We start from the raw sequence: 16,571 nt of genomic DNA, 5'->3' as shown, positions 1-16,571 counted from the left end.
TAACCTTTGACCTATAAAGCCCAAACCTAATTGATCTCAATAAATCGGTTCTGCATCACCCCTCCTCCCCTCTCCTCTCCTCTCCTCTCCTCTCCTCTCCTCTCCTCTCCTCTCCTCTCCTCTCCTCTCCTCTCCTCTCCTCTCCTCTCCTCTCCTCTCCTCTCCTCTCCTCTCCTCTCCTCTCCTCTCCTCTCCTCCGCATACAAACTTCTATACAAACTTCCTCCACAGCCCATGGGAACAAACGCCTGAGTCTCATCAACACCATCTGTAAGCAAACAAACAGCCCCCCGGCAGGAAGACAACTCAGCTGAAGGGCTTCTGCCACACGTCGACCTCACGTCAGGACTCTTGTGTGTCCTGACGTGTGAAGCGTTGTTGTTCTCCATCAGAACAACACCAGCAGGCTCCGAGGCTTCTGAACCGTACACCTCCTAAATGGTGCGAGACTGGAGTGTCTGGATGTTTCACACGGCCCAGCCAGGCAGACGTGGTCGCACGCTGAGTCTGGCTGCTGAGACCAGGCCGCGTCTTTAGTCCCACTGCTGAGCTCAGCGTGCGGCTGATGTTTGCTTCACAGGGAAGCAGAAGGTTACGACACAAAACATTCTGGTTGAACGGGAAGCAACTTGAGCAGTAAAATCTACCATATATAAAAAGCCTGTTAGCATTGTTGCCCAAACTGTGCAGCACGCTAGCGTCGGGACAGCTAGCGTGAGCATTTTAGGCTTTTTGTTTTGCTGCATTTTTACACGTGTTCATTGTTTTTGAGAGACCTTCCATCTTTTCTTCTGCCAGACTCTACCTCTACCTGCAGGATCTGTCTAAAGATGAACTCTCCCTGAAGCTGTATACATCCTCTGAAGAGATATTTTGGCCGCTTCATGACCTCTTTCTTCACCCAGGACCGCTGAACGTGAACCTCTGGAAAGGATGACGATGATTGTGACCCAGACCCCAAACTAATCTGAAACCTTATAATGAAAAGGAGATTTAGGCTGAGCAGAAAGGTGCTGCGCTTTCATCATAACACACTCCGGCATGACGCCCGTCATTCAGCAGCAAATATGAGATGATGCAGAGCCGATAATCCAGAGTAATCTGAGTGAATGTGCATTTGGATTAGGAACATTCTAATCTAAGACCCCTCTTGGTGTGGTTGACCGAAGCAGCCTGGGCCGTCTGGAGGTCCCGGTCCCGCATATTTCAGCCAGTGTTGTCAGGACGATATGTAGCCACACATTGTTGCAGCGGCATGTGGAGCAAACAACAAAATCCCACCTAACTCACTCACTAAGGAATATCCAAAGTGCATCGTGTGGCTTGAGTAATCTAAGAACAACCATTCTCCTTTGTGGTTTGGAGAACAAATTCCGTTGATGTATGTGACAGCACACTTGGCCCCGCAGGATCATCCCCGAGGTCTGTTTTCTATGCGCTTGTTTCGTTTTTGCCGCTTGTCTCCTCTGTGTCACAGCTGTGTCACCGCCTGTTCTATTTATAATGTAGAGTCTGTGGAGATTAGACTCCCAGGACAAGTCAGCCCCAATATTACATGTGAAATTCCCCAGAAACAAATGAATGCAAATGACCACAAAACACGCCACGAGTGCGCTCATGAGTGGGCACATTAGTTAGCACAAATGAATGATCATTGGCAACCGTGCACACATGCATGCAGTAGGGAGAAGAATGGCTTCCTCCTGCCCATTTGCTAATGTCCCATATGGGTTCCTTTTTGTTTAACCTTTGCTCTTCTGGCTGTTTGCATTCACTTCATTGAGTCACAACGTGTGTGAGCTTCACATCGGTGAAATCAGGGACTCGCGTAGATGGAAAAAAAGGGACATTTTTAAATCTGTCTCTGCCCTCAGGAATAATGTGGCATATCAGCCATCACTTTAATCTGACATTCGACTTTTCAGTTGTATCTCCCTATTGAAGGGATGGGAGGGGTGCTCTGGGGTACACCTGTGTATCAGGTATAGTAGTGCACAGTATAAGAAAATCCTCTTCTTGGAGCAGCTGATCTGTTTTCATGCGACGATATTTTAATGCTGGATAGAAGATTTACACTCGTGCAGCTCATGTTGGCAAAAGAATCAGTGAAACCTGAATGTGGTGATGTAGCGCCTTCTAGCGGCGTAAGCGGGGGTTAGCTTCAGTGAGCCAACAAAAAGTTTGTTTTCTTCCAAATGTTTGATCCAAGTGACATTCACCGCCAGATATGTGCTGACGGCGTTATAGACATTTACACTTTTATTCTGATGCATTTAATTTGCTCTCCATTTTGTTTGTGTATGGCACTTTGCTAGAACTTTGATTTTGAAGCACTTTACAGGTACAGTGGGACCTCTACGAACGTCTCTACATGCGAGATTTTCAGGTTAGGAAACGTCTCAACGGGAAAATATTTCCTCTTGTTAGGAAAGAAATTTCAGGATACGAAAGGCAAAAATACGCTGCTACTCGCAGCGTTTAGCGAACACAAACATACTTGTAGCTGCTCTGCCATTGGCTATCGCCTAGCATCTTCCTGCAATCCCATTGGCTAGGAGGGACGTCAATATGTACAGGTTTGTGTGTATCCCAGCGTCGTCTTCGTGATTCATTGCGGGTGTTCGTATGTTTGTCCATTAGATGGCGGTGTTACCACAAGTGTTAACGTTCGTTGCTAGTAATGACGGCTAATGTAAGATCAGCCTGTAATAAAGTTCATTTTGTTCCTGGAGAAGCCTTGCACTTAATTCCTACATTTATTGTGCGGTAATCTAATTGTAACATGTATTTGTTACATGTTTTGATGCATTTTTATGATTTATAAAAGAAATTATGTCCCAATTTTTGGGGGCTTGGAACGGATTAGGGCATTTACATGGAAAACGTATCTCTACTTACGTCATTTTCAGGTTACGAAACAACTTCCGGAACCAATTAATTTCGTAAGTAGAAGTCCCACTGTAAATGATTGATATTCAGAAATCAGTTAAGTCAAACGTTTAGAGCTTAGATCATTGCGTTCCAAGTGCACATGTGAAAACACAGAGGTAGCGGCAGAAAAGAACCCCAAACATCAACTGTACATGAAGGATAATACAAAAGGTTCAGCCATGGACTGTAGAATCTTTGTGTTCTACAACCAGAACAACTGGAGGAATCACACTGGCTAAACTACTAAATAATTTTCAGAGTTGGCCTAAACCTAAATTCACAGGGTTCACATGAACACGAGACGTGGAAATCATTTCTTTTTAAGAACACCTCATTTTAAATCTGTCCTCAATCACAGCAATGACAAACTTGGCTGCCAACATTAAGAACATGAGGAAGCTAGTCGCTTTTCACTGGTCCTCCATCTTTGCTCTTGTTCCTCGGTACACGACCCATGTTATAAAAGTCCAGATTGGGCCTCATGTCAGTGAGGTGAGCGAGCCGATTGGACATGGCGAAGAAAGCGGCAATGGCGGCGATGTCCCAGGCGTCCTCACGGTCAAAGCCGTGTTTCTCCAGATCCTGGAAATGCTGCTCCGTGATAGTGTCACTGCGACACACGGCCATCGCAAAGTCCAGCATGGCGAGCTCTCGAGGCGTCAGGTCTGCGTTGTGATAATTAACGACCACCTGGGTGCAACACGCGGGAGGTCACATGATCTGCAATTCAACATCAAACCTTTGATAGCCAAAGAAAAACACCTCAGGGGAAAAATCACCAAAATAAGATACCTGATCGGCCAGAGTGGGTTTCTTGGAGTAGATCCGGTGCAGTGCGCTGTGGGATACCACACAGTAGAGACACTTGTTGTGGATACTGGTGGCCACCACAATCAGCTCACGGTCTGCCTTTGTAAGGCTGCCTGGAAGTACACAATAAATCCTGAAATCAGGGAAAGCCTTTTACAGTGATGGTAAAATTTAGTCAGAAAGGAAATGTCCCAGTCCCAGAAACGCAACACCCTTTTCAAAATACCTAACATTTCTCACACACACACCCCGGCAGACAAGCAATACAAACCTGTCTCTTTGTTCATCAGTTCATTGTAATAGGAAAAGAAGGCTCTGAACTCGGCCGGTCTGTGGGATAGAACTTTGAAGACATTGGGCAGAAAGCCTCCCTGCAATGACAAGTTTCCACGCTGTTGCTATACGTCGATATATCATGGTATATGTCGAATTTATCAACGTTTTTACCCATTTATTTTTACCTTTGTCTCAACTTCGTCCATAAGCTCCACCATATCATAAGGAAGGTCTTTTCTGTTAGGAACAGGGAAGCGGCTGATGTTCTCCGGGGGTGTTTCGCTGGAGTAACTCCTGCGCCACGACACTGGCCCCGCTCCGGGTCGATAAACAGAAGACGACCGGCACGACACCTGGGGGAGACTAACTGTGGTTATTAAGAAATGGAAATCAGTTTTGGGGGCTATTAATAAAAGATTCACTCAACTTACAAGCTGTGTTAACAGAGTCGGACGAAATATTTTAGAGACGAGTTTAGTAGCCATGGCAGTCCGCTGTGGAGGCAGGAGGTTTGGTGGTTGAGTTACTTTCTCCTGGTCCAAAACGTAATCAAACACGCCGAGTAAATTAACGAAATAGCTGATAACGCAAAACGCGCAGTCAGTTTTGGAAACGCAACTTCTAAATTAAAGACGTTGTATGCGTATCGACCAATGGCAGAGCAGCGCGGGGGCACGCCTGTTGGTACCGGGTCCTCCTCGCCGATAGTTGGCGTGATGATTCCGGAGTGGGTTCTTCTTCGTTCGCCCCCTTTCTTCTTCTGTGGAGTTCTTCTGCGGCGGCTGGCATCCAATAAGTTCCGCTGCTGCCACCTGCAGGTTCAGTTATTCATAGTCTCAGATCATTTTTAATCAGACCAAATTGTGGGTGAACGTTCCATTTATTATTTATTAATTGTTCACGTCATCTCCATTTAAAACTACAGAAATTCCCTCTACTTTAGTGATCAAAATTCTACACCTCATGGAAAAGTCCTTGTGAAACCCCTAATACAGTTTATTTTGAGTTTTCTGAATCATTGTGTTAAAATTGTGTTGCTTTCGGTGTAATTACACTTTGAGTGAGGTTTGTGGGGGAGAGCATTATTTTCAACACTTAATCCTGTTAGAGCTGACCTGAAATATGCCTATAAAGGTCTGCAGGTATTTCAGGACATTTATTATTGTTCAGTCAATTGAACCAAGAACCTTCTTTAAATTCAATATTATTTTTGCTATCTAAGCCAATTGTTTTAAATTCCTCTAAAGAATTTAGGAAGATGGTTGCGGACACTCCATTATACTCTGGTTACAATTTACTATGAAGCTAGTATAAAAATGGGAAATTAGCTTGAAATTTTCGGTAATAGTACCATTAATATTTAGCTGGGTTTGAAGAAGGCTTTTTGCTGCTAATTGTGTGTTGTATCCTAAAGGATGTGTCCTTTTTTGCACTAATGTTTTAAACCAGGGCATTAGGTTTTCGTTCTCTTTCTTGCTTTGTATTTTCCCGTCTCTTACCAACCCCCCCCCCCCCTCAACCCCCCCCCCCCCCCCCCCCCCCACACACACACACACAAACAATCAAAACAACACAACAACAACAACAACAACAACTAATCCCTCGTTCATACTAAAAAACATGCATAACGGAATTCGGGCAGTGCCCTAACAAGGTTTGTCCTCGTGGAGTAGCCGTACGCAGTTTTCTGACGGCAACCCCCTTTGCGCATGCGCATAACGGGTCGGGCATTAATGACAACTAACAAAATGTTTATATCTTTAAATTGTGATCTACACCACCACAGCTATAGTTTTTTTTAAAATCTGGAATACAAAAGAAGTTTCAATTTACTTTCAAACATATCATAAGTAATATGATGTTTGAGTTTGCCAGTGTTAATGTGATGTGTTTCGTTTAAATAAAGTTTTGGAAAAAAAAAACCGGAAACCGGAAAGAATTAGCTAGCTGCGAGCTCATGTTTGTAGCTTTATTCTTTCAAGAAAAAGAAGTTTAGGGGAAAAAGACAATTTACAAACCAGCACTAATAGAGACATGTTTTATCATGTAAGTATGTGTTTTAATTCCAGTTTACAAACAAAATAATTCCAACTTATCACTGAATATTTCGCATGTTGACAGGATGGTTGATAGAGTTACTGAAATTTGGCTAAGCAATATCTTTTAACGTTATTTAATCAAAACTGTAATGAACGTACGGTTAGTGAAATAAGTCGCGTACATTAACACCCAATGCACGTACTTTCTGTTTGAACAGATTTCTTTAGAGCATGAAATCTTGCTACACCCGAGATACTTTGGCCCCAACCTCCTCAACACAGTGAAGCAGAAACTCTTCACAGAGGTGGAAGGGACCTGCACTGGCAAGTGAGTGTTTTGTTTAGATTTACATAGTCGGATTACCCGATGTTCAAACTAATAGAGGTTGCAGCTAGCAATAGTCATTAAGCATTTGCTTTAATACTGCAATTAGACACAGTTAACAGAAAACCAATACAGGCAACGGGAAGCACTAGTATTTGCTGAAAAAAACTGTGTATGTTAACAACAGAGGAAGATCATAATCACATACAAACATCTTAAATTAACCAAGGCAATGCCTGGTATACACGTATTAACACATGTACACTTTCTTTTTTAGGTATGGCTTTGTGATTGCAGTCACCACCATTGACAACATCGGTGCAGGTGTAATTCAGCCTGGGAGAGGGTTTGTCCTCTATCCAGTCAAGTATAAAGCCATTGTATTCCGTCCATTTAAAGGGGAAGTGGTTGATGCTGTGGTCACCCAAGTAAATAAGGTGAAGAACATTTTAGTTAATACAGTCTAAGTTTGCATATAAATTTACATTTTGGGCAGTCTCCAAGTCTCACCTTAAACATTATTTGTCTTATTCAGGCTTTTGTTTACTCTAATTTTGATGCTTTTAGTTATTAACATCTAAAAAAAAACAGCTATATTTTGTATAAAATGTATAAGTTTAAAATCATTTATTAGTCTTGAAGATAAACTCTTCTCACTATAAAGCTTTATGTAATTAAACATAATGGATATTTCTATCTTCTATCTATGCATATTTTGTAGGTTGGACTGTTCACAGAAATTGGTCCCATGTCTTGCTTCATCTCTCGCCATGTGAGTCTCTAACACACTTGTTTAATTCTTCTATAATAATATAATATAGTGTCCTGTTTGTTTTTAATGAGAAACTTTGTGTTTACAGTCCATTCCATCAGAAATGGAGTTTGACCCTAATTCTAATCCTCCTTGTTACAAGACAGTTGATGAGGTATGGATATGTCATGTTACTGCTCACAGGGTTACAAAAATATTCAACCTGCTAAAATGGTTTCAGTTCTTCCTTTGTTAGTTTACTTTGGCTGAGACTTGTATTAAAGGAACTCCTTACTTTTCCAGGATATTGTAATCCAACAAGATGATGAGATCCGGCTGAAAATCGTGGGTACGAGAGTTGACAAAAATGACATTGTAAGTTATGTTTCTATATTTATTACAAGTATCCCTTTTATTTGATCCCACTATAAAGTGAAGAAAATGTTAAATGTCTGTGTAAATGGCATTAGTCTACTTTGTACTTATTAGACTTACTGGGCTACTCTAAGTAGGTTCTTGAGGAACCTTTAAAACAAAAGTGTGTCTTGATACCTCAGTGCTTTTAAATTGAGTTGAGGGGATTGAGTAATGGTTAAAGACAAACTTTCCTCCTTGTTTTTCCAGTTTGCCATCGGGTCCCTCATGGATGACTATCTGGGTGAGTGTTACATTTACATAACTCTTATCAATTGTAAATTGATAAAATTGCAGCTTGTTTTTGTTTGACCTTAATTGTCACCCCTCTCTTATCATTGATTATCTTTTCTATTTTTCTAGGCCTTGTGAGCTGAATCATCATGAGTCTCATTTCATCTGGGACTTTTTTTAAATGTAGTTTAATTTTTCCATTGTTTCTAGATTTTATTTTTAACATTGATAAGTTATGTTGCCATGTGGAGGAGCTTCATACAGTCTAAATTCCATGACTTGATGGAAATAAATTAAGCTTGAAGTAAGCTTTCTGAATTAGTAATATGCAACATAAACACCTCACCTAATGCTTTTCTTTTGTATGTGATTGTAATAAAACGCTCTACTTGTTCTTATAAGGTGGTCGTGTCTTCCTCTTGCTGCTTAGCTTTGATATCCAGTGAATATCACTAATGAAGGCGCAAGGAGAGACCTTTTGCAGTGCTGTGGTCTAATATTTTTGGAGACTCCACCTGCAGGAGGGGGAGAAACGGGAGCGCGGATCCAGGGCGCGCGCGCGTTCCTATGCTGGCCGTAAATACGTCAGCGCGCACGCGTTCTTTCTTTCTCTCGTCCTGAAGATGGCGGCGGGGGTGAGTAAGATGGAGAGATGGCCGTGCTACGGCTCTTTTTCAGCTTCCTAGGCACCATCCATCACCAATCGGGCCCATCCACAACATTTATTGGTGTTTGACCATGTAAACCGTCTCTTCGATGCGTGGCGTAGCGGGTAATGTTCATATTTACACCCACAAACACGCCTTAACCTGACCCGGAGACGGTTCCCATTCTGACGTAGCATTTACCGTGAACGTCTCCCAACATCCGCAATAACTTCATGCCACGTTGCGGGTTTTTAGGCTCTCAAGCCTGGCTGTATAAACTCGGACTCATCGTGTTTGACTAAAAAAATATTCAACCAAAAGCCTATAAAGGCCCCGAGACCGAGGCGATTGTTGCCGGTAACAATGCTAACATCTGTTAGCATTTAAAGCGCGTCCAATGCCACGTGAATACTATCAAGGTTGTACCTGAGCAAAGAGGCGAGGGCGAAGTGGATCTAAAGACTGTTTAGTACGCCTGTCTTCGTCTCTTGTGTTGGACAGTAAAGTGTCCTCATTTGGAAGCATTGTTTTAATGTCAGGAAGTCCCTTTCGGGTTCCTGTTGGCTGCTAATGTTCTCACGCCTAATTTTGCCAATTGATGCCTCTTGCAGCCCTTCAAAAGCCTCTTTCATCAGTTCTAGCATTGCCAGGGCTCGACCACTCGATTACACAGTAAAATGATCACTTTGTTAGAGGTTGAGATTGAATTGGAATGCAAAGAATTTTTGGAAGCGGACAGGCAAGATTGACATGTGGTAACAGGTCTCTAAATTATTTGGACAAACCCTTAGTTTATTTTATTTTTTAAATGACTTCAGTGTTCCATGAGTATGTTAAATGTAGTTGTCTGTATATGTGATTGTGTGTTTGTCTGTACTTTTCAGACTCTGTATACGTATCCAGAGAACTGGCGGGCATTCAAGGCCCAAATTGCTGCCCAGTATAGTGGTGCTAGTCTCAAAGTTGCCAGCGCCGCCCCTGCCTTCACCTTCGGCCAGACAAATCGAAGCCCCGTCTTTCTAAAAAACTTCCCTCTGGGCAAGGTATTTAAAATAACTTAATAAAAATGTGTCATGTGATGCAATGTAAAGTCATGGTCAACAGTGTGTTTAAGTTTGACAGGATCATAAATGTATGTAGGGAGATTTAATTGACATTTTGTGCTGCATTTGTAGGTACCTGCCTACCAGGGAAATGACGGCTTCTGTCTGTTTGAGAGTAACGCCATTGCTCATTACTGTAAGTGCCACATTTTCAGAAATTCAACAACTGATTCGAAAGCTTGACTCGTTTTCTTGGAAAAGCCAAATCTGTTCCGTTTCCACATCTATGTTAATTTAGTCCTCACTGTTGTGTGGCGTTCCCCTGTCATTGGGCAAGGCAGTGCTCATTAATGGCACCAAGTCTTAATCTGACAGGGGGAGAGAATCTTGGCCATATTCATCCCAGTCGCCTCTGCTTCAGTGAGTGAAAGGCTGGTTCATGCTGTGGGCACAATTTTTGAGTCTCGCTCTGTAAACTAGTTATTTTGGTTATGTGTGTTTTAATAGCTGGCGACACACTGACTATGTAGCCTCTGACAAACAAACTACTGTGACTGGAGGCTGGTTTTGAGCTGTTCAAAATAAGGTGTTACCCAGATGTAAATTGATCAACTTGTCTCCATATTTCATTGTTCTCTACTCTAGGATTGCATTTGTTTATGCAGCTAAGGTTTACTATGTTAATATTTTGCACTTGAATGTACAACATAACAGAATTGGTGGCTGAAGGGTGCTTGATGTTTCCTCTACAGTGGGCAATGATGAACTGCGTGGCACCAATCCTGAGGCTGCCGCTCAGGTGCTGCAGTGGGTGAGCTTTGCTGACTCTGAGATCGTCCCTCCAGCCAGCGCATGGGTTTTTCCCACTCTGGGAATCATGCAGTTCAACAAGCAGGTTTGCCGTTCAGTATTTTCTGATCACACGTTCTCATGGCGCATTCGTTGAGAGCAGTTTAGTTTTTACACTTGACTACAGAAAATGCACAGACTGATGTAATGCTTGGTCACAATTTGCTCATACGGCTTATTGTAGGCTACAGAGCAGGCCAAGGAGGACGTGAAAAAGGTCCTGACGGTGCTGAACCAACACCTGAACACCCGCACCTTCCTGGTTGGAGAGAGGGTTAGCCTCGCCGACATCGCCGTCGTCTGCTCCATGCTCTGGCTGTACAAACAGGTTTGACAGGACTCCCGGCTAACCTTCTTCCCTCCCCTTCCTCAATAATTTACTCTTACCTAATGACAATTTGCTCTGCAGGTCCTTGATCCTTCTTTCCGCCAGCCTTTCACCAACGTGTCTCGCTGGTTTGTCACCTGTGTCAATCAGCCTCAGTTCAAGGCCGTTCTTGGGGAAGTTAAACTGTGTGAAAAGATGGCCCAGTTTGATGGTGAGTCGAGTGTCCGTCCTTATTCTGTGAGCGGCAGCGTCCCCGTATGAACCCTGGCCTGCTCAAGGATTCATCCTAGTGTGTCAATGGTTACGCGTCCATAAAAAAATCTGATAACTTATATAATTGTATTAAGTGGCTCTAATGCGTTTACATGCACTTCAGAAATGTGATTTGTGTGGAAAAGTGACGCGTGATCATCAGAGCGAGGGGAACTTCTTATCCACATCTGCTGAATGCTACAGTGAACCTATTAGCATTAAAACCTGCAGGCTTACAGCATAAATCGGCTCCCTGCTCAGCCAACTTTAAGTACTGCCTATTAAATACAGCAGTTTGTTGAGCTCCTTACTGTAATTAGATGTGTGATTGATCTTTAAATAACCAAAGTCAAGAACAGTTACAACATTGTCCTCTGTTTGCCTCATTTGCTCTGGAAAATGTTGTCAACTTTTCATCTATTTGTGTAACTGCTGGTCTGTTGAATCGCCATGTGGGTGTGCACTCGGTGCTTCTAAATTCCCCTGGAACAAGATTCCAAACTGCTATGAGCATTTTATAATTTATCCAGCAGTACTTGCTGGACACTCCAAAGAGTGCAAAACCCAAAATTGGATCATGGAACATTTAATGAAATACATGTGAGTTTTGTTGTTGTTCTCCTGCAGCTAAGAGGTTTGCTGAAATGCAGCCCAGGAAAGAGGCGCCGGCGAAGAAGGAGAAACAAGGGAAAGAGGCAGCCAAGCCCCAGGAGAAGAAGGAAAAGAAGAAGGAAGAGAAGAAAGAAGAGAAGAAGCCCGCTCCAGAGGAGGAGATGGATATCTGCGACGCCGCTGTGGCTTCTGAGCCCAAAGCTAAGGACCCTTTTGCAGACCTCCCAAAGAGGTAGATTCATAGTTACCTACACCAAGGGTCTGGAAACTCCCTGAATGTATACATAGAATCAGATGATCACATTATATTGTTCTGGTTCATTTTTTGATGCACCAGTCATGAACGTGGTAGGCGTTTGCCCCTGTCATTGGGCAAGGCAGTGTCCAGTCGTGGCACCAAGTCTTAATCTGACGGGGGGAGAAAATCTTGACCATATTCATCCCAGCCCCCTCTGCTTCAGTGAGTGAAAGGCTGGTTCATGCTGTGGCTACAAACCACATGGAACCTGGCCTTGTGCTTTGAAACCCATCTAATTTGGGCCTCCAAACCACAGGAAATCCTTCAGGCACTTAAACCAGTTGTATACATTTTATAGCTGTGTGTTGCAACCGATTTGTGTCATGTATCACCTGATCTTATTCCCAAAACCTTGTCTAATTACATGTATTTTTTTATTTCTAGTCCCTTTGTCATGGATGAATTCAAGAGAAAGTATTCCAACGAGGACACCCTAACAGTAGCAGTTCCTTACTTCTGGGAGAACTTTGACCCTGAGGGATACTCCATCTGGTACAGCCAATACAAATATAACGACGAGCTCACGCTTGCCTTCATGAGCTGCAATCTTATCTCAGGCAAGTGTCGCCACGTGCACACTCACACCTCCCATTCCACCAATCATGCTGTTTTCTGATGGGCTTTGCCACCATTTTGAGTTTTAAATCCTGAGTTTTAAGAACAGGTTTGTTCGATATGATGCGTCTAACAGGCTTCAGTCACCACTGGATGAATATACCAGGTGTTTAACTCTGTAAAATGGTTTGAGCACCACCGGTGCATATTTAAGAGGGAATCTTCAGCACCTTGTCCAGTAGATCACATTCAGGCTGCACAACTGTTGGCTCAAGTTGCTGCTTGTCATGCGATCGGTTGCAGTTTAACACCTCAACAGCTGCTTCACAGTGGTCTTCTCTGTTGAAACGAGCCTGATTTTAAGCTTCCTGTTTTGAAGAAAAGGTGCTCTCCCCAACCACCCTTCAAAGAGAACATTGAGACATTTCAGCCTTTTTCTAAAACGCTGTTAATTGGGGCAGCTGCCAGGACCTCAGGCCAGGACACGTTCTCTAACATGGCTGCTGCAGAGGCCAAGATCACACCGTACTTGTTGGGCTGTAAAAGAATGCACAAATCACTTTGTTTTCCCTCCCTGTTTCAAAAGAAGTCGTCTGGCAGTCCAGTAAACCCTAAAGTCTACTTTAACTATTTCTCTTTGCACAAGTTTTTTTTTTGTTGTTGTTTGTCATTTTTAAAAAAAATCAAGTCTGTATTTTATAGTTGCCTTTATACCTGCTCATAAATTGTGTCCAGTGCTCAGGAGAAGTCGCTCTTATCCTCATCTGTTCATGTTGTTGCAGGCATGTTCCAGCGCCTGGACAAACTCAGAAAAAATGCCTTTGCTAGTGTCATCTTGTTTGGCAAAGACCACAGCAGCAGCATCTCCGGCATCTGGATCGTCAGGGGCCACAAACTGCCTTTCACTGTAAGCTAAATAGGAATGTGGAACTCTAAAATGGCTTTTAAAAACCGTCACTGCAGTTACATTTATCTACTGACCCCCCCCCCCCCCCCCTGTCATTGGGCAAGAGGGTGTCCAGCCATGGCAGCCTGTCTTAATCTGGCAGGGGGAGAGTAATTAATAGCCATATTCATCCCAGTCCTCTCTGTAGTGAGTTAAAGGCTGGTTCATGCTGTGGGTACAACTAATTAGGTTTACTGAGTCAGGTCAAGTTTTCTATTTATGGGAGGAAACAAACCGTCTTGTTTTTTGCCCCCCAGCTGTCTCCCGACTGGGGAATTGACTACGAATCATATGACTGGCGCAAGATGGATCCCAACAGCGAGGAGTGCAAAACTATGGTAAAGGAGTACTTTCTGTGGGAGGGAGAATTCAAACACGTGGGCAAGACCTTCAACCAGGGCAAGATCTTCAAGTGAGGAGCGGAGGGAGCCGGCAAAAGCACCCGAAACCTATGGACACATACGTAACTACCGCAAGAGCCACCTGCAAATAAGCAATTTGAGACATGAGTTTGCTCTCTGTGGGGCCCTACATGATTTTGTTGTGACTTGCAAAATAAAAGATTTTCCAGAATGCCATTTATGGTATTTCATGTGTGGTCTGATGTCTTTTTTTCCCCCCTTTCTAATTAGTATATTCTGGGACTGCAGGGCACTTGAGGGCTGGGAATATAAAATTGAGTTATGGTACACCAGCAGTCCCTCATGACCCCGCCCACTATCGGTAGTGCGGACACGTGACCACCGTGTGGCGACGGTTGATAGGGGGCTTCAGTAATGAGAAGGGTTCATACTGAATAATCTTGTCTCAACGCCAGCTGGCCCTCCCTGTTCTCGCCGCCTGGCGGTGCTGCTGCGGTACCTCCGCGGTCCTGCAGGGGGCAGCCCTGTCTTGAAGTCGCATGGTCCGTTTGATGGCGCTCATCCAGCGGAACGTTGGCAGGCTGTGGCTTATCAAAAGCTTATTTACCGTTGATATGGTTTGTACTTTCCCAAGGAGATATTCAACGCAAATCCTGAAAGAGCTTGTCTTGGAATCCAGAGTTCTGGAACCCATTTTACTCAAACCTGAGTTTCACTTGGCGTTGCTGTAGTCTGACACTAGGTTCCCATGGTGACATCCCCCTACTTAAGCTCTCTAGAGCCATGTTTCCCCACCCTTTTTTAGACTTAAGGCATGTTTTACAAGCTATTAGAACAGCTAATCCAATGCATCCAGGCTGTTTTGATTATTTGTCGATCCTTCGCCTGCAGACAGCTGATGTCCGTATTCAAGATTTGTGTTCTTATCTTCAGGTAAATAGAGGAATGCTGGGTTGAACCGGTACCATGGAGGCAATTGTGCAACACCTTCTTTTCAAATCTGATAATTCTCCCCCCCTGAGCAACCAAGTTGTGCAAGATGGGACTCCTCGTTCCTTCAGCTTGGACGCATCACTTTTTCCAGCTTCCTCAGGCGTGACTCAAGTCAACTTTGTTGCAACCATCTCCCACAGACGTGTTGAATCAGGGAGGCCATTTTTGTTTGTCCTGTGGTCTCATGGAAATGTTCCCACAACAGCACTGGAGTCCTTGAATGCGTGACTCACCCATCCTGCAGACCAGGGTGGAAAAGGGCTGTAACTTGAGCAAATAACTTCCAAGTTGACACACACAAGCAGTGCTGCCGAAGTTAGCAACACCGCAGATGGCTAACTCTTCCTGTGACGAACCAGAGTGTGACACAATTTCTCAGAGCCTCCACCCACAAATTAGTGGATTGTAACATAAGCAGATCAAGTTAGTGATATATTTGATAAGAAAGTCTCTATTGGGACATGAAACGTATGTGTTTTTTTGTGTGTTTTCAGTACCTGAAGAGTTAAGTGCTAGCTAGATGAACAATGCACATGAGTCATGCCAACAGCAACAATTTCACTTCCAGTCCTGCCAACAACTTTTTTTTTTGATCGAACATTCACTACTTTTTCCTTCCTCTCCCTCTCCTCCCTCTGTTGGAGGGGGGGGGGGGTGGTCCTCAAGAGCCGTTAACGTTCCTCGGAGCGCTACTGAGGGAGGAACAAAGAGAGGCTATATTGTTCCTCCTCTCCGGGTCCCTCTGTGGCTGTCAGCACCCTCTGCATATGCGGCGCATCTGTTGCCGCAAGATACATCTGGAAAAGAGCGAGGTGGTCGGTGGGGGTTTGAAATCCAACCTGATTTCCCCTTGTCGGACCTCAAGGCGTTGCAGATACTTTTGCTTTGGCCGTCCTGCGGGTTCAGTGTTCCGATGGATGACAAGAGCGAGATGGCCGTAATTTAAACGCACAGACTTCTATGAGCTGTAATCTTTGGCCAGCGAATTCCTAAATAGATAATTTCTTCCCTCTGAGACATGTTTACGACATGTTAGAGGGCCTGAACCCCCCCACACACGCGTGCTGAAGCGTTGTCACTCAGTTCAAGTGGTGTCAAAGGTGGGCCAAAACGCCATAGGTGCGATCCTAGCTTTAGATTTCCTAAACTGGCTTTTGGCACTAGGCTAGAGTTCATAATTGGTAAAACAAATGGAAAATGGATCCTTGGGCAGCTCAGGAGGGGGCTACCCTGTATCGGAATTCAACCGTAGGACCCACACAGGTCAAGGAAGCACAAACAGCGTAAAAGTGAGTGTGCTTTTACTGCTGGAGGGAACTCCAAAACCTCCAAACCTCCTCTCAGGAGAAAGGTTTTTTTTTTTAGTTCCCTTTCATGCACTTAAAGAGGCCTGATGAGCTGAGCGTTTCACCGTGGCCCTCGAACGCAACATAGTAATTTAGCACTGGAATGGAATGAGTGAGGTCAGGGGGTGAGTCTGCAGCCGTAAGAGGGAGAAGATGATAGGATACAGGAACCACGAGGGCGCCGCGTAACCGCTAAAGCGGCGGTGGGACAGTTGCTATGTGGAGCATTTCTGTTCCCCCCCCCCCCCCTTTTTTTCATGTTGCCGAGGCTGCCAGTGTGAGAGGAGAGTGTATGACATGAGGAAAGAAAGGAGAGGTGCAGCGGAGGGAAAACAGCCCCTGCTCGTTTGGACTTGAAACCCCAGAGATCCTCCTGGATCATGTTACCGGGAGGTGGAGCAACGAGACGGATGGCGTCCAACAAAAAGCGCAACACACACTTCAATGAACACCACGAGGAGAGTTATTCATAAATGACAATAAAACTTTTCCCATCATCGTCCTACTTTCGATCTTTGTAACTGTTGCTCGGTGTTAAGCTGTAAACTTTATCGGGCGTG

General features: G+C 44.1%; 3 protein-coding genes across 3 annotated transcripts; 2 read left to right on the top strand and 1 right to left on the bottom strand.

The window, feature by feature from the left end:
- Positions 1-2,984: 2,984 nt before the first annotated feature.
- On the bottom strand, positions 2,985-4,744 carry LOC101068623 (uncharacterized). The gene is made up of 5 exons (XM_011610613.2): positions 4,449-4,744; positions 4,203-4,370; positions 4,013-4,112; positions 3,724-3,854; positions 2,985-3,621 (listed from the first exon to the last, which is right to left on the bottom strand). The coding sequence occupies exons 1-5, from the start codon at positions 4,500-4,502 to the stop codon at positions 3,331-3,333; spliced, it is 744 nt and encodes a 247-aa protein (XP_011608915.2). The 5' UTR covers positions 4,503-4,744; the 3' UTR covers positions 2,985-3,330.
- A 1,159-nt stretch (positions 4,745-5,903) lies between these two features.
- On the top strand, positions 5,904-8,176 carry polr2g (RNA polymerase II subunit G). Its single transcript, XM_003970271.3, has 8 exons — positions 5,904-6,063; positions 6,275-6,384; positions 6,659-6,818; positions 7,103-7,153; positions 7,242-7,307; positions 7,436-7,507; positions 7,757-7,790; positions 7,910-8,176. The coding sequence occupies exons 1-8, from the start codon at positions 6,052-6,054 to the stop codon at positions 7,921-7,923; spliced, it is 519 nt and encodes a 172-aa protein (XP_003970320.1). The 5' UTR covers positions 5,904-6,051; the 3' UTR covers positions 7,924-8,176.
- Positions 8,177-8,278: 102 nt separating this feature from the next.
- eef1g (eukaryotic translation elongation factor 1 gamma) lies at positions 8,279-13,897 on the top strand. The gene is made up of 10 exons (XM_003970272.3): positions 8,279-8,415; positions 9,312-9,470; positions 9,603-9,666; positions 10,223-10,365; positions 10,504-10,647; positions 10,729-10,858; positions 11,527-11,743; positions 12,194-12,366; positions 13,147-13,271; positions 13,568-13,897. The coding sequence occupies exons 1-10, from the start codon at positions 8,404-8,406 to the stop codon at positions 13,724-13,726; spliced, it is 1,326 nt and encodes a 441-aa protein (XP_003970321.1). The 5' UTR covers positions 8,279-8,403; the 3' UTR covers positions 13,727-13,897.
- Positions 13,898-16,571: the final 2,674 nt, after the last annotated feature.

The sequence above is a fragment of the Takifugu rubripes genome, chromosome 14, assembly GCF_901000725.2.
Source record: "Takifugu rubripes chromosome 14, fTakRub1.2, whole genome shotgun sequence".
NCBI lineage: Eukaryota > Metazoa > Chordata > Actinopteri > Tetraodontiformes > Tetraodontidae > Takifugu > Takifugu rubripes.
The sequence above is the reverse complement of the archived record's forward strand: the minus strand, read 5'-3'. Positions and strand labels throughout refer to the sequence as shown.